The sequence below is a fragment of the Maylandia zebra genome, linkage group LG7 (assembly GCF_041146795.1).
Source record: "Maylandia zebra isolate NMK-2024a linkage group LG7, Mzebra_GT3a, whole genome shotgun sequence".
NCBI classification, from domain to species: domain Eukaryota; kingdom Metazoa; phylum Chordata; class Actinopteri; order Cichliformes; family Cichlidae; genus Maylandia; species Maylandia zebra.
In genome coordinates this window covers 58,830,691-58,855,270 of record NC_135173.1, presented here as the reverse complement: position 1 = coordinate 58,855,270, position 24,580 = coordinate 58,830,691, and the positions used below count along the sequence as shown (strand labels likewise).

At 38.4% G+C, this 24,580-nt stretch overlaps 1 protein-coding gene across 1 annotated transcript in view; it reads left to right on the top strand.

The window, feature by feature from the left end:
• The window catches only part of crb2a (crumbs cell polarity complex component 2a), a 48,432-nt gene that overhangs the window by 5,765 nt on the left and 18,087 nt on the right, over positions 1 to 24,580 (top strand). Inside the window, exons 2-7 of the mRNA XM_004564645.3 lie at positions 14,089 to 14,781; positions 16,778 to 16,973; positions 19,658 to 19,797; positions 20,100 to 20,270; positions 20,464 to 20,577; positions 21,220 to 22,173. Coding sequence (XP_004564702.2) covers positions 14,089 to 14,781; positions 16,778 to 16,973; positions 19,658 to 19,797; positions 20,100 to 20,270; positions 20,464 to 20,577; positions 21,220 to 22,173 — 2,268 coding nt within the window. The remainder of the gene's footprint in view (positions 1 to 14,088; positions 14,782 to 16,777; positions 16,974 to 19,657; positions 19,798 to 20,099; positions 20,271 to 20,463; positions 20,578 to 21,219; positions 22,174 to 24,580) is intronic.

Genomic DNA, 24,580 nt, shown 5'->3' with positions numbered 1-24,580 from the left:
TTGTTGGGTTTTTCTCTGTTTCTTTGTATTATTGTAGGGTCTTTACCTTACAATTTAAAGTACCTCAAGGCAACTGTTGTTGTGATTTGGACCTATATATTAACCTGTTTGCTCTCGCGTCATCAGGCAGAAATGTAGTCAAATGCCTTTAGTCAAGATTGGATAAAACTGACATATTGATGTTTTTAACTAAACAAATATAGAAGCTAGCTCAGAGAACTCAATAGGAGAGAGGAAGTCTAAATAAATATGAGCAGTTACTAAAGTTGCTGTAGGTTAAGTTGTCATTTTTATTTTGTCATTAGTAGTTAATTAATAATCAGAGTTGTCTCACAGAAAATGGAGACAAAATAGTGTGTGTGTCCAGGAAGAGAAAATTGTTTGTGATTGCTTATATTTGTGCCATAGGGAGTTTGACAGCTAAAGAGCTCTGTATGCAAAGGAGGAGCGACCCAGCAACTTTTCTTTAATGTACACTGGGCATTTTCAGCTTTGTTGAATTTTTGACCTTTTCCTCTGCATCACGTCCGACAGGTCCAGCTATCTGCACAATAAGCATCAACCTTGTGTGTGTGTGTGTGTGTGTGTGTGTGTGTGTGTGTGTGTGTGTGTGTGTGTGTGTGTGTGTGTGTGTGTGTGTTCTGTGGGTTATCATAAAAAGTGGACATGTTAAAGAGTCAGTATTCACTTGTCTGTCTGAATGCATTTGCAGCTATTATTGCGTCAACTCTTTTGGAAAGGCTTTCCATAAATTTAGGAGTTTATTAATTGGAATTTTCAACCATTATTCCAAAAACACAATTAAGAGGTCAGACACCAATACTGGATAAAAGCCTCCGCTCGAATTCATCCCAAACATGTTCTATCGGTTGAGATCAAGACTCTGTCCAGGCCAGCCAAGTGCTTTCACACCAAACTCGCTCATCCATGTCCTTATGGACCTTACTTTGCACGCTGGTGCACAGTCCTGTTTGAATAGGATGTGTCAAGCTATTCCCAAAAAACTGGAAATATGAAATTTTCCAAAATGTCTTGTATGCACCCAAAGGGTCACCTTTAAGTCTGACAAGTAGGGATGGAAATTTAGTAGAAAACTGGTTCAATTCCTTGGAATTATTAGCCTGCTTGGCTGCCAATTCTGCTTATTAATTCCGCTTTGTGCTACAGTCAGTTGATTATAGTGCATGTCCGTAAAGAGAAAAATAGTAGCATCCACAGCATGGACATTACTTTTATTTTTATTGTACGAAAGGACAAGAGAACAATGGTAAAGACCAAGGAGCTTGGAAAGAAAAGCGTCTGGACTTCTTTAAGTAAGAAGTCCAGACGCTTTTCTTTCCAAGCTCCTTAGACTACGATGACCTGGATGACTGAGAACCTTCACAGGACAATGGTAAAGATTAAACTGTGTCCAGGACAGACTTTGGTTTTTGCTATCAGCTTTGTGTTGATACATAAATCAAAGAGAAAGATCATAGGTGTGATCATATTAGAATAGGGATTGTGCTGGTGTGTGGGACTGTGGCCTATAGGTTTATGTAGTTAAATGGTAATTATGAGACAGTCCATTTTACAGAGAAACGTTTGTAGTAAGCACTGTAACGAATGACCTTCGCCTGGGAATAATTAAGTAACGCACTGCATTACTTTTTCTTTTTTTAAAATGTGTCCAGCAGTTGTAACAAGCAGAATTAGGATCTGAATGCTTTCTAGTGACAGACATATTTGCTTTGCCAAGAGAAGGACCTCTCTCTAAGTTCCTTTTGCTAATGTTTTTGTTTTATTTATTTACATTATTTTATTATTCATATGTCTAGTGGATAACATGCTAGAGCACTTAAAGGCCAGATTCGTGAAAGATAAGAAGAAAGCAGAGAAATGGGCACTGGACACAGCTCCAAAAGCTGGGATCAGAGGCAGCATGCAGTTGAGGCCAGCTCCCCAAGCAAAAGTCGAGGACATGGCCACAGACCCCAGAACCTCGTGGAGTCCCCACCAAACAACGAAGAATCCCAAGGCACTTCAAAATACAAACCCTAAGGGTGCAGGCCAGCAACCATGCCAAAATGCCCTGTCAAATCCCAAGGGAGGAGAGGGGCAGTGGCGACCAGTGGTGACAGCAAGGAGTGCAATCCCCTGCATTACTTTTAGAAAACGTTTTCTGTGTAATATGTGTAATACAATGCTTTGTTTGAGTAACAACCTCAACATTGATGACAATATACATAAACATTTGACCACACACTATACAATTAATTTGCTTTAATGCAATTAATGTGATATCCTTGATATGCTGCTTGCCCATGGTGGTGACTTTCAAAGCGGAGCCAATGGGAATTCAATAAGAACCAATGGGAGAATTGATAAGGAATCAAATATCAGTAATGGAATCCAAATTGCAATTCCTATCTCTACTGACAAGCCAGATGGGGAGGAGGCAAGACTTCCTGCACCCATTTCCTGTACTATATCTGGGGCCTCAGTTGGCTAGTGGTTTGGTGCTAGGCTCACTGCGTATCAAGGTCATTGCTAGTTTTGGTGTGTTCTTCTCCCTGCTGCTCGCCACTGGTCATTGTGGACAGCCTGGGTCCATCCATCCATCCATTCGCTTATCCTTTTCAGGGTCGCTGGAGCCTATCCCAGCTGTCATAGGGCGAAAGGCAGGGTACACCCTGGACAGGTTGCCAGTCTGTCGCAGAGCCAACACATAGGGACAGACAACCATTCACACCTAGTGACAATTTGGATTATCCAATTAACCTATCCCCACAAGTTGCATGTCTTTGGACGGTGGGAGGAAGCCAGAGTACCTGGAGAGAACCCATGCAAACACGGGGAGAACATGCAAACTCCACACAGAAAGACCCCAGCGTGATGTTGGAATTGAACTCAGGACCTTCTTGCTGTGTGGCAACAGTGCTAACCACCGTGCCACCGTGCTGCGACAGCCTGGGTCTCCTTGGTATTTCTCTGTCCACCTCTGGCTCCTGGGGGGCATTGTTGGAGTCTCTCACTCTCATTATCAAGTACTTTTTATGACAAGCGCTCATACAGAGACACTCATATTCTTTTTCTCTCACTCACACACACACTCACACACACATACACATATGTATGTCTGTTTGTGTAACCACCTCTGTTTTGTTAAAGATGCAGCAACTTTTCACTTCTCCACGCCCTTTTTCTCTCTTTCTGTCTCATTTTCTTTTTCTGTTCCACGTCCTTTTATCTTTATGTTATTATCTCTTCTCTTTCATCAAAATGGCCCTCACCTCTTTTCAGCAGCGGCTCCACTCAGATAATAAAATAAAATAAAAAGAGTGACAAGAGGAGCCTCTACAGAGCTCATCTTGGCAAAAGAAAATCTGTTTGGGGCAAAAAAGCATTCAGACCATGATTCTGCTGACTAAAACTGCCGAACAGAACCGGTTAGAAAAAAAAAAACCAAAACTTCTCTTGGCACAATGCAGTCAGACGTGTCGTTCTCCTAGCAACCACTAAGCCCGCACTCATGCATCTGTGACACGTCAGACCAAAAGGGTGACTAGCTCAGCAGGTAGAGCAGGTCACCTACTGATCAAAAGGTTGGTGTTCGATCCCTGGCTCCTCCAGTCAGTATGCCAAGTATCCTTGGGCAAGATACTGACCCCAAGTTGCTCTCCAATACATCCATTTCAGCGTGAATGTAGCTAGGAAGCACTCAGTTTAGTTTAGAGGAAAGTGAATGTTGTATAGAGTGCTTTGAGTACTCTGGGAGAGTAGAAAGGTCCGCTCCAACTATTACCATATTACTAATGAGCTGTATTGTAAAGTGCTACTGGTTTTCTAAATTAGTATGAAACATTATGGATCGTTTCTTTGTTTTACTGCAATTGTAACACAACCTATGGTGGCAAATCTCAACTTTGGTAGGTTACTTGAGTGGAAACAAGCTAGAGGTTGAAGCTGTAAGCTATAAGCTCTTCGCCACCTGGAGATTACAAGAGCAAGGGGATTGACCCAAAGAGGCCAGAGGGATTACAACATGGAAAGGCTCTGGAGGCCTTCTGGTGAAAGAGAGGGACAGTAACGCTGTCTAATTAATCTCAGGTATACATCAAATGAGTGAGAAAATGTGTAAAATATGAAAAGGTTAGTAATCCAATCCAACTTTATTTATAAAGCACTTTAAAATAGCCAGCACAGGATCAGAGTGCTGTACAGTAAATTAGTTAAGAACAATAGAATAAAACAAAACAGCAAAAAATAAAACACATAATACATAAAATGACAATTAAAACAGCCCCATATTAAAAAACAACATAAAACAACACAGAGTCAACTAATAAAAACGAATAAAAAATAAACTGAAAAGGCCAGGGAAAGGTAAATGGGTGCTTTCTTATACAGTAATTTTTCTACTGTACTTAAGCACTCAAAGTACTTTGTACAACATGTCCCATTCACACATAAATTCATACAAGCTTCGCGTATCTAAGTGCTTTCTATCTAATGGTCACACACACACATTCAGACTTTGATTACTCTGTTTTCAGTCTTCCCCAAGGTTATTTTAGTTATGGAATAGCCAAAGATTCAAATGACCAACCTTCCAATTGTTCAACCTTTTCAGGCGCAACATATAATAACACTATAATACGTGTTAAATTAAAAAGCCCTTTTAAGTCTTTATAAGGTGCTTAATAAAAATTAATATGTTAATAAGAACTGAAAAAATAAACATATGTTAAATGTTTTGTGTGTTTATATGTTATCCTATAAAGCAACACACAATGGATAAGTAAATGTTTAATAATGAAATACTAAGTAAATTAGTTGAACTTATTAATATTGTTAAATTAGAAGTTTCCCTTCAAGAATATCCTACAAATGAATTCTAAATCTGTTTCTAATTCTAAAATTCAACACTCTCTGTTCACTTATTTAAAAATAAACCATATTGTAAATATTTATAAATTTTATTACCCGTTAACTAAGGACTTAGCAAAGTCCTTATATTAAGCGTCAAATAGCTATGCTGCTTAATATAGCCATGAGCCTGGGAAGAGATGCAAATCCTTTGGACTTTCTTTCAGAATGGATATCCAGGCGTAATAAATCTCCCAAATCAAATAAGTAGAGCTACCAGCTGTGACAATCTGTGATAGGAGCAGCTAAAAGTAGCTTTTAATGTAGCTACTTATTTATTTCTATATTTATCCAACTGCTTCTTTATTTGTTAGTAGGGACTACATCACAGCAATTTTTCTGCATAAGAAACAAAAGGATATAGAAGCGTTGCTATATTATATTCAAATATACCAAAATACATATGCACTGTATGAGATACAAATTTTAAAAAAAGACAGACATTTAGTATTATTGGCTATTTCACCTCTCCTTGATGTAGTGGTACAGAGAAAAGATAATGCAATACATTTTTTAAAATACTTACTGTTCATGTCAAAGTCAAAGTCAGCTTTATTATTAAAAACCATATTTACAGATCATACACAGGAATTTGAAAGTGCAATGGTCCCACGACCCGCAGGGTACACTAAACAACATAAAGATAAAAAGATAAAAATAAAATAAAAGTCTTATATACAACACAATACAATCTTATATAAACAGCAATGTCCAACACAATCCGAGTGTTTGTGGGCAAGAGTTTGTGTGCAAGTGGGTTGGGGGAGTCAGTGAAAGGGCGATGTCCCCCTACGATGTGTAATTTGATAAGATTTATTGCAACATGTCTATGTCACTTAATTACTATGTTTATCCTATACTCCATCTTACATCAAGAAGACTTGAAGCTAATCTTGAATCCTTACAGCATTCTGGAGCACATCCAGCCTACAGGTGGCTAACACTCCTCTGGAGTCACTGTAATCTGGAAAGATCAAACGCAGTTAGTGTCTAATGTTTGGATTGAGGGCAGAAGGCACCTTAACCAGAACTGGAAATGGTAACACCCTTCTACTTTAACAGAGTGACTGTGGATAATGCCAGCCTTGAGGCCACACTTGAGGAGTTACTTTTTTTGCATGGTTATTCTGTAAATAAGACAAATTACAACATACTAATTAATTGTAGAAGAAGGGTAATAATGCATTAAATAATAGGAATAATTAGTCAGAGTTCAAAATCATTTTAATTATTAAAATTATAATTTAATTCTAAAAAATCAATTTAAAAATATGAATTTTTTAGCTCTGTCTGGGTTTGGGAGTTACGATCTCTCTTCTTAGATCATCATCCCCATGATATGGCTGAATGGATGGATGGATGTGTCTAAAGTCCATTCTCAAGACACAAATAAAAGACCTCAATAGTATTGGGGAGCTCGTATTGCAGTTTTTTTCCACAGTATCAGATTGATATTAGATTTTTGGGGGGGCATGACGAAAATATGTGCGAGTGATTGGTGTCCAAACTTCCACACTACCTCCAACATGGCTCCATCTTGTTTCCTCAAATTCTGATAAATATTATTTTTATAACCTTCTTCTTGTAAGTCAAAATGTCAGTTAATACATTAACCTGCCTGGATATCGGTAGTTTGATCTTTTTAGCATAGTATTTACTCATTTGTAAGTATCTGAAGAAAACCTTGTACTCCAGTCCACATTCCTGTAGCTCTGCAAACCTTTAAAAGTATCCTCTATGACTTAACGTGCAGACTGCTGTAATGCCCTTGTCCCACTACTATCTGAATCCACTATCATTAGATCTTGGTTTGAATTATGATCAAGGGCTATGTCAATATTTTAATATTGCATAAATATACCACGTTGAATTAGGAAAGCCTAATCCTCCCTTCTGCCTGGATATAATGGACCCTCTGTCTTTTGCACATAAAAATCTCAAAATACCTTTATTGCAGAATTTAAATTGTGTGTCAGAGATTGTATGGTGAATAGACTGAAAAAGATAGAGCAGTTGTGGTAGTATGTTCACTTTAATGTCGATTTGAGTGCCAAAGCATCTGATTTTTGTCTTAACGGTGTCACGAATTGTGTTATACTTAATTAAGATATTATTAATATATTTAGTTACTTTAATCTTCCATTTGATCTACTATTTCTAGAAATTTCTTGGGACCACCAACCCATTCATGTCTATAATTGTTTTTCCCCACTCAGCGACACACCTGCCAAGGAACATGCTGCAGTTATTGGATAAACTTTTTTGAGACATGTAAAACAACAGCAACCATAGTGTCCATTATTTGTCTAGTGAACTGTCCAACATTGAGTGAAACCTGAAACTGCTGGCTAAGGATTAATGTAAATACCTTAAAACTGTAATTCATGTCAACAGTACTGACAACAGGTAACATGAATTGGAGGACACTAAAATTACTGCTGTATAACTTTTCCAAAACAATGTCAGACTCTATACATTGCTGGCTGGCTGAGTGTAAGAGTTTTAATCTTACACACCCCTTTGCAGCTCCTTTCCTCCCCTTATCTCCCCAAAACTCCATCCTGTAAGAGACTGTCTGCCCCCAGACCACCAAAAAAACATTCGAAATTCAGCAAAACCAATTTTAAAAAAGAACAATGTAGTATCTAAAACTGCACCAAAGAGTCAAACAGTGAAATGTGGATTTTTAAACATTAGGTGTCTCTCTTCTAAATCTCTGTTAGGCCATCAATTAACTGAACTTACAAAATATAAACAACATAATTCTGAAATCAACAATAGCATACAGATTAAAGCTAAAGAGTATCATCAACATAGCCTGGAGAACATTTGCTAATAAGATGAAGTTAGCTAAATAAGCAATCTCATAGAGTATTTAAAACGTAGAATGGGAGGCAGAGCCTTCAGCTAATGATGGAAGTTATTATATCTTAATCATTAGTTATTATTAATATCTGGCCCATCTATACAGTTGGGCAAAAAAGTATTTAGTCAGCCACCGATTGCGCAAGTTCCCCCACCTAAAATGATGACAGAGGTCAGTAATTTGCACCAGAGGTACACTTCAACTGTGAGAGACAGAATGTGAAAAAAAAATCCATGAATCCACATGGTAGGATTTGTAAAGAATTTATTCGTAAATTAGGGTGGAAAATAAGTATTTGGTCAATAACAAAAATACAACTCAATACTTTGTAACATAACCTTTGTTGGCAATAACAGAGGTCAAACGTTTACCATAGGTCTTTACCAGGTTTGCACACACAGTAGCTGGTATTTTGGCCCATTCCTCCATGCAGATCTTCTCGAGAGCAGTGATGTTTTGGGGCTGTCGCCGAGCAACACGGACTTTCAACTCCCGCCACAGATTTTCTATAGGGTTGAGGTCTGGAGACTGGCTAGGCCACTCCAGTACTTTCAAATGCTTCTTACGGAGCCACTCCTTTATTGCCCGGGCGGTGTGTTTTGGATCATTGTCATGTTGGAAGACCCAGCCTCGTTTCATCTTCAAAGTTCTCACTGATGGAAGGAGGTTTTGGCTCAAAATCTCACGATACATGGCCCCATTCATTCTGTCCTTAACACGGATCAGTCGTCCTGTCCCCTTGGCAGAAAAACAGCCCCATAGCATGATGTTTCCACCCCCATGCTTCACAGTAGGTATGGTGTTCTTGGGATGCAACTCAGTATTCGTCTTCCTCCAAACACGACGAGTTGAGTTTATACCAAAAAGTTCTACTTTGGTTTCATCTGACCACATGACATTCTCCCAATCCTCTGCTGTATCATCCATGTGCTCTCTGGCAAACTTCAGACGGGCCTGGACATGCACTGGCTTCAGCAGCGGAACACGTCTGGCACTGCGGGATTTGATTCCCTGCCGTTGTAGTGTGTTACTGATGGTGACCTTTGTTACTTTGGTCCCAGCTCTCTGCAGGTCATTCACCAGGTCCCCCCGTGTGGTTCTGGGATCTTTGCTCACCGTTCTCATGATCATTTTGACCCCACGGGATGAGATCTTGCGTGGAGCCCCAGATCGAGGGAGATTATCAGTGGTCTTGTATGTCTTCCATTTTCTGATGATTGCTCCCACAGTTGATTTTTTCACACCAAGCTGCTTGCCTATTGTAGATTCACTCTTCCCAGTCTGGTGCAGGTCTACAATACTTTTCCTGGTGTCCTTCGAAAGCTCTTTGGTCTTGGCCATGGCGGAGTTTGGAGTCTGACTGTTTGAGGCTGTGGACAGGTGTCTTTTATACAGATGATGAGTTCAAACAGGTGCCATTCATACAGGTAACGAGTGGGGGACAGAAAAGCTTCTTACAGAAGACGTTACAGGTCTGTGAGAGCCAGAGATTTTCCTTGCTTGAGGTGACCAAATACTTATTTTCCACCCTAATTTACGAATAAATTCTTTACAAATCCTACCATGTGAATTCATGGATTTTTTTTCACATTCTGTCTCTCACAGTTGAAGTGTACCTCTGGTGCAAATTACTGACCTCTGTCATCATTTTAAGTGGGGGAACTTGCACAATCGGTGGCTGACTAAATACTTTTTTACCCCACTGTATATACATACATAAACAATAAGATCAGATATAAGGATATTGCATGTTAAAACTGTCTTTAGATTGGCACACATTGTTACACCCCAGCCTAGGCAACCGGCGTGCAACGCAGGAAAATAAAAATAAGGAAAAAACACACGACAAAAAAAAACCCCACTAAGGCTCTCCACCAAATTCCCAAAACGGAAGTGTCTCAAAACGAAAGTATTGACAAAACCCATTTACAGCTATTTACAACAAACTATTTATTTACAACACGGGGGGAGATCGCGACCATGACATACTGAAACACAAGGCTTAAATACATAGAAGGAGCAATCAGGGAATGGACCACAGGAGGGAAACACAGCTGGGGCAAATTAGACCTGACGAGACAAGGAAACGTAAACTGAACACACTAAGATGACACAGACTTTCAAAGTAAAGCAGGAAATACATGACAGTCACGCAAAAAACAAAACACTGACAACACCGAAACGTAACAACATACACAGATGGTTATACAGTCATGTGCATACAGACAATACAGGAAGGGGCTCAGCACACAGCTTTGGGGAACTTCAGTGCTCAAAGTGAAGATGGTGTGCTTGTCCCTATCTTAACATTTTGAGGGTGGTTGATGAGAAAATATAATATACAGTTACATATTGAGGGGGCACTAGTTTGAGAAGTTTGTCTTAAGTTTGACTTAAATGTTGTGTTTGTCTCTATGAGTAAGGGCTGTGTGTAAGAGCCACACAGACTCTTTAGTTGATCTTTTTGCTCAGTAGACAATCTGGTTTTGATCTAGATCAGCTGGGATGGATTCCTTGATGAGAGTGGGTATCAGTCATTTAAAGCATTTTGAAAAGGTTGGGGTAAGAACTTTTTTGGGGGGGGGGGTTGTTGTTTTTTTTACATACACGAGACGAGGAATGGTGGGCAGTTTTGTCTTCATCTCTCAAGATTTCCAGATAAAGATGTGTGAGTACCTCTGCCAGTTGGTCAGCACAGGACTGTAGTGGGTATCCATGTACACCATTAGGAGAAGCTACTCCTTCTGTTGATTCAATGGAGAAACCATCATTCCTGATGAGTCAATAGAAAAGAGGACCCGAAATATTGGGCTATTGCAGCTATCAAATTGTACAATTAAGGTAAGTTAAGGTAATCTAGGATGCTGACAAAGTTGTTGGTTTGTACATGTTACATTTTATTGGTATGATCTGTGATGGACTGAGTGCCCTGCCACATCTGCTGTCTGCTGCCAGTACTACAAAAGTCCTCTCCAATCCTAGCATGTAGTTATTTTTATTTTTATTTAATTTCTTTTAGCTTTTCTCAAGTCTGCTCTGGTAGTCCCATAAGCTGAGATGTCTTCTTATTTAAAGGTAGTGTCTCTGGCTGTGAGCAATCATTTGATATCACTGTTCTACTATGATTTCAGTTAGTCCACAGTGATGTAAAACTTGCTTCACTGGGCACAGTGTCAGTGATACTGGTGTTCTGGCGGTTTCCAATTCACGGTAGGCTTGAGCTTGGTGGTTCCTAGGTTATTCTTGAATTTCCAAACCATTTTCTCCTCATCCTTCCCCAGACCTATCTCAAAGTCATACATCCAGAAAAACTATTTGAACTGATTTATGTGATGTTTGAACTTGGAATTTGTGGTTGTTCAGGAATGCCTCCAAGAGACCTCTCCAACTTGTATAAATCTACAATTCTCCTTTGTACATGTTTAATCTGTTCCTTGGACTTTAAAAATTTACCTGATCTGACTGCATCACTTTCTAACTTTGCTACACCTGCTGTCACTGAAGATAACAGCATTTGAGATTCTAAATCTCAAGCTTTGCACAGAGCAGTTATGGAAGACAAGAAGTCAGACACAGATATAGAATAGAGAACTCAGTAGGCTTTTAAAAAATAAAGATGTGCAGACTAAATGCTCTAGTTCTAAAAAGTTCACAGTATGATTTGACTTGGTGTAAAGAAGAAAACAAAACAGCACTGTAGGTGATGTAATCCCAGGTTGAGGTTTTGTGGTCTATGATTTTATAATGATGGAAGTTAAGATTTGTGGCATAGTATATTTACAGTCATTGATCCTTATTTCTTATATTTTTGCACATTTGTCACACTTCCATGTTTTAGACATAAAACAAATTTTAAATGTTTGATAAATCACAAATTAATGTTGAATAACCAAAAATGATTTCGTTAATTACCAGTATTGTTAGCTTAGGGTACCTGTGGCATAAACATTACATTGGGTGGTGGTCTAATAAATTTATACGCAATTGCAACTTGTGTATGCCACTTTTCACTATGATGAAAACTGGGAACATAAACTGCATATAAGAGCAAAAAGAAAGAATAACACGTATAATCTTTTGGCTTGATTGCTTTCTATTTTGTAACAGAATTTTGTAACAGAAAAAATGCAGACAATTTGTAATCATAACCATGTTTCTTTTATTATTTATCTCTCTTTTCTTTTACACTGTCACTCTGCTCCCACATTCCTCTCCTCTGCAACTCAGTCACTTTTAATATCTTCCACTCCAGTGAGAATTTGGAGCCATAACACTGATCAAAGAACTGGGGACCGGGAGGTAGACTGGGGTATTTTGGATAGTGTGTTGAGAGTGGCCTATTTAAAAGGAATGTGAACTGATTCTACTGAGACCTAGTAGCACTGGCTGATGAGGGCACACATTAATATGTATTGAAAGAATTCACTGTACTTGCCCAGCCATTTTCCCTAGATACCCACAAATGTGAAATATGGACTGATATTTAGATACTGCATATCTGCCTTAAATTGGCAGTTACAGTGTTTTTCCAGTGTAGGTTTTAGTTCCCATTAGTTATGGTCAATGGCCAAATGAAACTTACTGAAGATTGTATTGAAGAAGGATCTACTAGTAGAGGTGCTACTTGAAGCTTTTCAACACAGCCCTCTTTGGTGGCATCTGGTGGCCAGAAATATTAAGACCAGCCTGAATCAAAACGAACTGCTTCATCATGATTGCCTGCTCAAGAGAACTGATTTGACAGCTTCTGTTTGATATCATGTGACGATTCTTTGTGATATTGGGCTACCGTTCTGCTCCTGTGAACATGTTTTTTTTTTACAAAAAAAACAAAAAAAGTTATTTAATTTAATAATTTTGATGAATAAACCATCCTTGTTTAGACATGGGCCATTTTTTGATCTTCCTTTGCTTGTGACTTTGTAAAAATTGTCAAGTCTGTCTAGATTACAATTAAAATTGCCATTTTGAGACTAAACATGCAGAGAAACACAAGGTCTTGACTGATGTGGAGTGGTAGGGGGTATTTGAACTTAAAAGCAAAAAGGAATTTTAATCAAGATTTACACATTTAAAGACCAGCTCAAGAACAACTTTGTCATCATAAAATTTAAACAAAAAAACAAAAAAACAAAAACAAAAAAAACTGTAAATTATGAGGAGTTTATCAAAAAAACCAAGACTTAACAAAACGTAACACTGTACATTGCAGGAAATCTGTACAGTGGACAAACATATAGTTTTTCTCCTACGCTCTGATCGAGAGCTGTCATGTCTGCCACACACTCCAGTTACTCATCTTTGTATAGGTCATCTTTGTAACAAGACTTTGAGAATACAGAGGAGGTGGCAGTAATATGCTGAATGAAAGGGACTAGGTAAGGGAGTGATTTGACCACGGAGCTATATGTATGCTCGGAAAGGTTTAAACTGAAAAGAGACAATCTGACAGATTTTATAAAGGCTGTCCAAGTTTCTATCTATTATGATGGATGAAAAAACACAAATAAGTACTAAAATACTAAATACTAATGCATCAGTATTCTAATAGGATAATAAAATCGGATATATTAGCCTGGAATGAAGTAAAAGATATTGAGAGTCTTTTTAGCAATTAGATACAGCATATTCTTCCTCTTCTTTTTCACTCACTTCTTCTTTACTAATATTCATGCTCCAATGAACACATCCGGAGCAACTTGGGGTTCAGTATTTTGTTCAAGAGTCCTTTCACATGTAGACTGGAGCAGCGAGGGATCGACCCACCAACCTTTAACACAGAAACCTAGAAAATGATCTGCTCTACACAGCCAGCCTGGAAATAAACCCAATCCCAATGAAGTTGGGAAGCTATGTAAAATGTAAAAGAGAATACAATGACTTTCAAATCTCATAAATCCATGTTTTATACCCAATAGAACAGCGGTCCCCAACCCCCGGGCCTCGGACCGGTACCGGTCCGTGAGTCGTTTGGTACCGGGCTGCGAGAGTTGAGGCTCAGGTGTGAAATGTATAGTTTTCAGGGTTTTTATCAGTTTTCAGCGTTATTTTGTTATCGTTTTTATCGTTTACTCGGTTTTCCTTGGTCTTTTCACGTGTGTTATGAATAAATTTTCTTTTTTTCGGTACCGGTACTAGTTTTATTTTGTTGTATTTATCCGCGACACCTTAAAGGCCGGTCCATGAAAATATTGTCGGGCATAAACTGGTCCGTGGCGCAAAAAAGGTTGGGGACCGCTGCAATAGAACATAGAAGACATATTAAATGTTTAAACAGAGACATTAACTCAATGTATTTCCTTTTTTTCTCACAGGAACATTCTGCACAGCCACAGCAGACAGATGCTTGTCTGCACCCTGCCAAAATGGTGCTACCTGTGTGGACACAATGGATGATTATGCCTGTATTTGTGCCAGAGATGGGGTGAGGTACATGGGCAAAAACTGTGATGAACTCTATGACGCCTGCTCTTTTGCTCCGTGCGAGGACTGCAGTAGTGTTCCTGGCACCACAGAGTACCACTGCATCTGTCCAGATGGACTGACAGGAGATAACTGCACAGAGGAGGTGGATGAGTGTCAGAGCAATCCTTGTTTCGAGCCTCGTTCTCTGTGTGTAGACCAACTGAATGGCTACTTCTGCAGGTGTCCATCTGGGTATGGAGGACGAGACTGCAGGACACCTGTAACCGACTGCATTGATGAACCCTGCAAGAACAATGGAACGTGTTTATTACAACCTGAAGGGTTCGAATGCCATTGTGCACCTGGGTTTGAGGGAAAGACCTGTGAGGAAGATATAAATGAGTGTTCATCAGAGCCCTGTCAGAATGGTGCCATCTGTATAGATGGAGTGGGAGAATTTCACTGCTTCTGTGTCCCAGGTTTTCAGGGCTATAACTGTGAAATTGATATCAATGAGTGTGCTTCAAGACCCTGTGAGAACAACGCCACTTGCATTAATGAGAAGGACCACTATAAGTGTGAGTGCCTGATGGGCTTTAAAGGTACATTCAAAAGTTGCATACACACACATCAAAGAGGAAAACTGTGTCCATATTACGTTATAGGCATATATTTCTAAAAAGGCCTAAAACTATACTAATACTAAAGTGGCTAAGGCCAATTACAATTTATTTAAATGGCAATTTATTTTCATTTCATGATATGAAAACTCAATGTGGTTAACAGAGAAAATAAAGACATAAGAACCTGCAAAGGTTTACAGTGCCTTGATGCAATGAAAACAGCAAAACAACAAAGCACCACAAAACAAAACAGTAGCAATTAAGTGTATGCATGAAAGGTTTTGAGCATGTTTTTGAACGTACACAGAGTTGTAATGGCTCTCAAATGAGCAGGCAATTTGTAACAAAGAATATGACCAGAATATCTGAAAACGCACTCAGCAAACTGAGATATGGAATTGTTAAAATATAATCACCAAACAGACTTAAATTCATGAGCCCACCTTAACCAAAGTTAATCCAAGTATAGGCAGAGGCAACATCTACGGTAGGAGTTCCCAAGGAGTGCTCTCTCACATAAAACAGATGTTCATTTTTAGAAATTATTCATCAAACTGAAATGTATTATGTGCTTCCAGCTACAGGTAGGGATGTCATTTACTTTGTATTCCTACCACTTTTAGGCAATGTGAACCAAAGTCTCACATAGGCAAGACTTCCATAGTAGTAATAATACAGAGAAAGCAACAACAGTAAAAAATAAATAAATAAAAACAAACAAACAAAAAACAGATGAACAAGCAGTTGGTGACAGGTGGAAGTAAAAAGCCAACAGCCAGCAGTCTGAGATGATGGGGCCTGATTATTTAAGACCTTGTATGTGATGAGGAGGATTTTGAATTTGATTCTGGATTTAACTGGGATCCAATGAAGCAAAGCCAGTTTGGGAGGAATATGCTCTCCATCGAGTCTAATCAACTCAAGGCAACTCAAGGCTTCATTCCAGACATGAAGTGATAAATGCATGAACTACTTTTTCAGTATCACTCTGAGACATAACATTTCTAATTTTAGAGATATTGTGCAAGTGGAAGAAAGCAGTCCTACATATTTGTTTAATATGTGCATTAAAAGACATATCCTGGTCCAATACAACTCCAAGAGTGTTACTGGAGGCCAAGGTAATGCCATCCAGAGTAAGTATCTGGTTAAATACTACCGGTATGTTTAACCAAGATTTTTAGGACTGAGTACAAAAATCTCAGGGTTATTTGAATTTAGAAGTAGGAAGTTAACCTGCTTTCCAAATTTCTTCTGAGATTTTTGCACTGGTTCATTGTATATTTGCTCCCAATTTCACAGAAAGTTTTCAGGGTCTTTATAAATATATTAACTCTTCAGTTGTGCAGAAGCTAAAGAGTCTTTATGTTTTGTACATAACTGCAGCAAGGTGCTACCTTAAATCAATGGACCACGGGGATTACCTTTTTAATTACAAAATGTATTGTGAAAAAGTGGAAAAATGAAAGAACCTCCACATTGTTAATGCGCTGACAAATAAACTTCCAAAATATGTATTTCAACAGTATATGTTACCACTAATTTTGGTCTGAACAGAAACTGGTTGATTTGATTATTTGCTTAGTCCACACATAAATTTTTGTTTCATATCACACACTCATTTTCACTAAGAATGCATCAGTAGGAAGACCGGTGCTCGCTCACATCATAGAAGCATTTCTGCTTCTGCTAATTCTATTGTTTTGTTTGTCGTTGATAAACTGGGCACAGCCGCACAGAGAGTATTTTAAGCATTTAGGTTAGATTCATCTCTCATTCAATTAGTTTGTTTAAGGATTTTACCAGAAGCTTTTAATCATCAAGGGTATCTGAAGACGAGAATAGGCACACTAATGTTGATGGTCGCTGATCTCAATGGGTAGTTGATTGTGCTTTGTTTTCTTGACATGACAACTTATTATTCTTTCATCGCTTTGATTTATCTCCTTTGCTTGACTCCCCCCTTCTCTTCCAGGAGTCAACTGTGAGACTGAAATAGATGAATGTGAGTCAAATCCCTGTCGCAACGGAGCCGATTGTCATGACCTCATAGGAATGTACTCTTGTGAGTGTCTACCTGGATTTGGTGGCATCCACTGTGAAGTTGATGTTGATGAGTGTGCCAGTATGCCCTGTCAGAACAGTGCAGTCTGTCATGATATGATTAACAGGTAGGCCAGTCCATCTGTAGCTGTCACAATAGCATAGACCATGAAATACTAAAGACAGATACTAGAAAGCTACCAGGTTACTGTTTTAAGGAGCTGATCACACCCACTAAAGGCAGTAGTCGAGTAGTCACACTAATTCTCTCAGTCAACACTAATGATTTGTGCAAGAGTTTGATTTGTGCAGGAGGCTGTTAATACACAACATACAGTTTAAACATGTGGAAAGCAGTAATATCATATACTATAATGTGTGCTTTTTTGAACATGAAAAATAGACATAATAATCATAATAACTTAACATATTTAAAAAAAATCCTTGTACCTTATTTTAGATAGGCTCTTTATTGCCATTGTGCAATTTTGTTCAGCAAAACTCTTTGATGGCAGTCTTTTTCAAAGCAGCATATAGAATAAATGATATAAAAAGAAAACAAGAAATAGGAGGTACTAAATTGACTATTACTAAGTAGTTTGAGTTCAATAGTGCAATTATGAAAAGAAAAATAATAATAAATATCAGACAAATTATGGCTCATGTGAATGTCCAATGAATTTGGCGTGTTGGGTGTAAGGTGCAATTTGCCAGTCCAGCTCAATCTTCAATCAGAGCTTTCACAGCCCTTGGAAAGAAGCTCTTTTTCAGTCTTTCTGTGTGTGCTTTATTGACCCCGAGCCTGCTAGAGGGGAGGGAATCAAAAAAAAAACCTAGTCCATGACTCTCTGAGATGGGGGCTGGGTAGACTTCAGTGTAGACCTGGTCCAGTGTTTTTCCATTCCATGTTCCCATGTGGATGTTTTTGTGTTGTTTTTTGTTTTGGTAAAACAGACTTCAGGTTTGTGTGGTGAAAGCCACACAAACTAATGAGGAGTAAACTGGGAATGGGTGGTCTGTGGATAGCCTGATGCAGCCTGGCTTTGTATGATCTCTATCCAGTGTTATGGATTATCCAAAATGGATAATGAACATAGTGAACACATCTAAGAAGAGCTGAAGAGTTTCATTCAGGTTTCAGAGCTCATCACAGTACAGAAACAGTACTAGTTGCCTCTGACAGTGGACTCATCTGTGTGACTCTCTTCCACAGCATGTCTTTTATCCTGTCTTCCTTCTCTCACCCTAACCGGTCGCAGCAGATGGCCGCCCCTCCCTGAGCCTGGTTCTGCCAGAGGTTTCTTCCTGTTAAAAGGGAGTTTTTCCTTCCCACTGTCACCAAAGTGCTTGCTCATAGGGGGTCATATGATTGTTGGGGTTTTCCCTGTATGTATTATTGTAGGGTCTACCTTACAATATAAAGCGCCTTGAGACAGCTGTTGTTCTAATTTGGTGCTATATGAATAAAATAAAATAAAATAAAATAAAATTGAATTGAATTGAATCTCAGGCTTCTCCTGCTAAGCGTCAGTGCTCAGTTCGATACTGTTGGCTGTAATATTTTATGGCAGCTATTTGAGTATACAGTAGGTCTTGTAAGCTGCTGTGCTGCAGTGGTTTGAATCATATCTCTCTAATAGACTCCAATTTGTTCATGTAAATGGAGAGTCCTCTTTACACACTAAGGTTAATTATGGAATTCCACAGGGTTCTGTGGACCATTTATACATGCTTCCCTTAGGCAGTATCATTTAAAATGCATAACATACATTTTCACTGCTATGCAGATAATACCCAACTTTATCGATCCATGAAGCCAGATAATACACACCAATCAGTTAAACTACAGGCTCTAATTTCCTGCCTCTTAATTCAAATAAAATTGAGGTTATTGTATTCAGCGCTAAAATCTTAGAATATGGTATCTAACCAGATGCTTACTGTGGATGATATTTGCTTGGCCTCCAGTAACACTGTGAGGAATCTTGGAGTTGTTTTTGACCAGGATATGTCCTTCAGTGTGTATATCAGGGACTAGAAAGAGAGAGTATATTCCTCCTATATTGGCTACTCTTCATTGGCTCCCTGTCAAATCCAGAATCAAACTTACAATCCTGATCCTCAAATATAAGGTCTTCAATAATCAGACCCCTCTTATCTTTATGAGTTTATACTACCGTATCACCCCATGAGAGCACTTTGCCTCAGATTGCGGGCTTACATTATAAAATGATGTAAAACTCTGGGCTTCCAATGTGCAGTATTTATCATTTTAGTCCTTGTAAGGCTCATTTAATTTTGTCATGTTAGTAATGTCATTATCATTGTTTCTATTATCATAGCTACTGCACTAATGTATAGAATACCCTTTTAACCACATTCACCATGCTCATATGCTTATTTTATATATTTATTTTAAATGCTGGGCTACCTCACGATAGAAATTGTTACATTATAGCTGTCAAAGATATTCAGCATTCATCTATTGCAAGTTAGCTATAAACATTACAATACTTATGTGATGTAACTAAATGTAATGCATCTTAAATGTAACACAATTAAAACTTTAATAATTTCTGCTTAAGTTGCTTCAGATCAGATAATGAATTTCCATGACCTCAAATTACTTTTTTATGTCATTAACTTCCACTTAGCTCTATAAGCTCAATAATATTGTTATTCTCTTAAGACAAAAATGCCGTCAATCTGCCTATATAATTCACTATCAAATATGTGTTTATACATAACAACTTTTTTTTTTGTTTCTTTGTTCCACGCTCTCTAAATGTTGATATCCTTGTGTCTTTTACAGCTATGCATGTGACTGCTCTGATACAGGATATGAGGGCAATCACTGTGAGATAGATATTCCTGAATGTATGTCTGATCCCTGCCAGCATGGTGGTACTTGTCAAGAAGGAGTCAAAGAATACACCTGTCTTTGCTGGCAAGGTACTGATCTACAAGCTCCAATCCAAACATTTCTGTCCCAGACACAAGAGTACAAACTGTGAATGCCTCTGATGTTCACGATTCTCTCTAATAACACCCCCATCTGTTGTTGTTGTTGTTGTTGTTGTTGTTGTTGTTGTTGTTGTTTTTGTGTGTTTTTTAACCAAACCACAATGAGATACTGGAATTGCCTACAGAAGAAATCAGAGTTGCACTTCACTAAATCAGAGTCATGTTTTTTTTGTGTGTGTTTGTTTTTTAAATATTTTCAGTGTGTGACGCACACCTTTTTTTCTCTCTAGGTTATGAAGGACCAAACTGTGAAGCTGATATAGATGAGTGTGCTGATCAGCCCTGTGAGAACAATGGGGAGTGTTTTGAACGCTCTGATGCATCTCACTGGGAGCTAGACTGGGAGCTGAGCTTTGCAGATGCAGCTGGATATATTTGCCAGTGTCAGTCGGGATTTGCAGGTCAATAAAAGTAAAGGAATCAGTGAACAAAGAATTATCTATCTATCGTATAGATAGATAGATAGATAGATAGATAGATAGATAGATAGATAGATAGATAGATAGATAGATAGATAGATAGATAGATAGATAGATAGATAGATAGATAGATATTAAAACTACTGATAATGTTATATTTTGTTTGGTATAACAGGAGAGAACTGCTCTGTCAACATTGATGAGTGTGAATCTGAACCCTGTCAAAATGGAGGCATTTGTAAAGACAAGATCAATGGATATACCTGCACATGTCCTGCTGGATTTTTAGGTGGGTCTTATAATCTTGTAATACAGAGACAGAATTCCCTGTCACACTCAAAATTTAAATTCTGTATTAGTGTGTCTGTGTTTCCTAGTTTATAGTGAATTAAACAAAAGGTGACCATTCTCTCTTATAAAAATAAATTAGTAACACATGCACACAATTAAGCAACATTGGATTTCAATTCTGTTAAAAACAAACAAATGAAAAAAAGTCTTTGTCTCCTGGGATTTTCACCTTGAAGATGAGGAATATACTCCTGTGTGTGACCTTTACACAACTTTCTATTTTTACAATTAATCTTTATTATTCATTTTTTTAAACCTGTTTATATAAGTCTGGACAGCAAAACTACTCATCTAGGTCACTTTGTGGGTTACCAGAAGTACCCTTGGTCAAGATACTGAACCCATGCTGCTCTCCAATGCATGTATGAATGTGTGTGAATGTTAGATAGGAAGCACTTAGAAAGAAAGTGCTGGTGTGAATGGGTGAATGTACAAGTTGTGTAATGCGTTTTGGGTCTTCAGATAAAACAGAAAAGCGCTATATACCAGTCCATTTACCATCTCTGTTTTTTCTAATACAGCACAGTATCAGGTGGTCATCTACCTCCACCATATCTAACCACCAATTTTCTCCTTCCAGGTGAGTTGTGTGAAGTGAACATTGATGAATGTGAGAGCCAGCCCTGCCAGAACGGTGGCTGGTGTGAAGATGGCAGGGCCACCTACACCTGTCACTGTCCTGAGGCAGCTGCAGGTGACCTTCCTTGGGGAGGTCGTCACTGTAATTTGAAACTCCTTGGTTGCGTTGACCATAAATGTCAGAATGGAGCCACCTGCCATCCATGGCTAGAGGATGGAGAACATGGTCACACATGCTTGTGCCCTCATGGATTCCTAGATGAGAAATGCTCCACCAGAACAACTTTCTCCTTCTCCACTCCTGGATTTATTCACATTCAAGTTGTTGTAGAAGAAAGAATTCGCCGGGAAGTTGACCACCATGTTCACAAAGGTCTCGGGATACAGCTTCGCTTCCGGACAACTATATCTAATATGTTGGTCTTCTTCAGAGGGGATGTGGACAACCACCTCTTTCTAGAGATTGTGAATGGTAGTCTTCATGCAAAAGCCTCTTCTGAGGAATCGGAGTTGGATGTAATATTTCCTGGCTTGGTTAGTGATGGAAAATGGAGGGACGCTCACGTGTTTATGGCTCAGGAAGGTCTAGTCTTAAATCTGAAAGGTCCTGACTGTGACAATGATGGATGCACAGTTATAGATAGTGGTGCAGGTGAACCACCTTTCGAGCTCTCTGAAGCCTTTACTCATATTTATATAGGCGGAGCACCAGAGGACCTTTTAGAGTACTCTAAAAGTGGTGCAGGATTCATTGGGTGTATGGAAGACCTGATGATTGACTCTAAGCCTATTCTACCACAAACACTTCCAGAGGACCAAGGCCATGAACTGGGATGTACTAAGACTGAATGGTGTAATACTGAACCCTGCAATGGCCATGGACGGTGTGTGGACCTGTGGACCAGTTACCAGTGTGACTGCTACCGTCCCTTCCACGGTGAAAACTGTTCTGAAGGTAAAAATGTTTACCACAGGCAAATCTTTCCTTGTCAAGCTTGTTATATGTTGTAATCCCAATTTCCCAGAAACTAAAGCCTGTAATAATATATATGGGGAACCACTGGGGGGGTAATTGAAGGGATTTATACATTCCTCTTACCTATTACTTTGCTTTACCTTCTAAAAAAAAAAAGAAATCAAATTCATTGATTTTATAAAGAATAATAATGATTATGTAAAGAATAATGATTAAATTTCCTTAGACTACGATGATCTGGATGACTGAGAACCTTCACAGACAATAATGATTAAAACTAAAACTAAAACCTGAGATAGTCCAGCTAAAATAATAAGCAAATAAAAGTCAGTTTAAAGGAACTCAAATTCATATTACTGAAGAAGGAATGTGAATTCAAAGGAAATTAGACCAGCTGACAAGTAGACCAGCTCTTTGTAAACCACACACAGACAGACATCACTTTATATTGATTATATGGTTTTCCTTTGAAAAGTATCAGTCTCCATTTTATTTGTTAAATGCTAATTTTGCTGGCCTGAGATTCACATTTGATTTCAGTTTCAAAGAGATATGAATGTAAAAGGTATATATACATAGTGTATGTGAGAGAAACAACACAGGGAAAAATATTAAACATGCTAACTGAAATTTTTAAAATTACTGAAACACTTGGTACAAAAGCTTTTGTTGGTGAGAGGTTCTACTTACTGATAGTAATTAGATTAGTAATAGATTTAATAGCAATAGATTTCAGCTGATGTCATGACTTTCCATGCCTTTTTGTACCCAACTTTCTTTGTGTGTTCAATACTTTTTCCCTGTGTCATTTCTCCTTAAAATACTTAATTTAAGCATATCTATGTACGCCATACTCAAAAATACGAAGCTAAAGTACACTCTAGCTCTTCCAGCTGCATGGGCTCCAGCAGGAGATGTTGAAACCAATTTAAAACAGCTGGGGAAGAATTACTGGAGTGATATTCAAGTGATATCCAGTCGAATCAATGACAGATCTATAAATGTAATGCTGAAATGTAACCAGTGGCGACATGTATAGACACTTATCATCTTTTGACCAAAATAGACAAAATAATTATTGTTGGGCACTTTATTTCTATATTACATTTAAATAATAATAACATTCCAATTGGCGTCCATCAAAATGTTAATGAATAATAATTATTTGATTCCCTACTGAATTTTTAAGTTTCCTCACTTATAAAGAACAGTCTCAAATTTTTATGGGCCTTTTATTTTCACGGAGAGAGTCAAAATATCAACCAATATCAAGAAAGAAAATATCAAGAAAAAACACATTCAGCAGACATTATTGAGTGAAATACGTATTTGAATCACAAGCAAAGCATGACCAAGTACTTGGTGGAGAAAACCTTTTTGGTCTACTCCCCTTTACAGAAACTCTACTTGAAGGCAACTTGAAGCTTTTGCTCCCATCACAGATTTTCTATAGGTTTAAGGTTTAAAGAATTTCTAGGTCACTCCATTCCTTAACCTCTTAAGCCCCAAACCTAACTGATCTCCTGCCTTTTGCCCCCGTATCAGGGGGCGTTGGGGCTTAAGAGGTTAATATGCTTCTTATTTAGCCACTGCATTATTGCCTTAATGGTAAGTGATCATTATCATGCTGGAAGACCAATTCACAATCCATTCCGTGTTCTGGCTGAGGAAAGGAGTTTCTTATGCAAGATTTCATGATACATGGCCCCAACTATTGTCCTCTCACTGTGGTAAAATCATCCTCATCAGATCCTTACCCTTACCAGAAAAATAGCCCTGAAGCATAATGTAACTCTGTGCTTGACTGTGGATGTTGTTCTGTGGGTCATAGACAGCATTTCTCTTTCTCTGGAGCTGCAGCCCTAAACAGAACTCGTGCACACCCACCAAGGAAAAAATTTTGGTTATTGGCAATTCAGTTTTAAGAAAGTACTAGAGACTAGAGACACCAGCAACCATTGCTAATTGTTGTCCAGGGGCCAGAGCAGGGGGCACTGAAAAAACGCTGAAACTGTTAGCTAAGGATAAACGGAAATTTCATGAAACAGTAATTCCCATAATAATGAAATCCTGTTAAATCAATCAGAGACATTTAAAATGAATCTTTATTTGTTGTGTAACTTTGCCAAAACATTTAGAATCAGACTTTATTCATCCCTGAGGAAATTACGTGGTTACAGTTGCTCCAAGACAGTAAGAACAGTAATTAACTGAACTAAATTAAATAATACAATATATTGTCAGACTCTTCTTTTCTGGTCCCCTCCCCAATCGGACCAGTAGTGACATTCTCATCGAATTCCTGGCTCTCGGAGTGGTGTCCAAAATATGATGTGGGCTTTACTGATAATTGGGAAACCTTCTGGGGAAAAACTGGTCTTGTTAG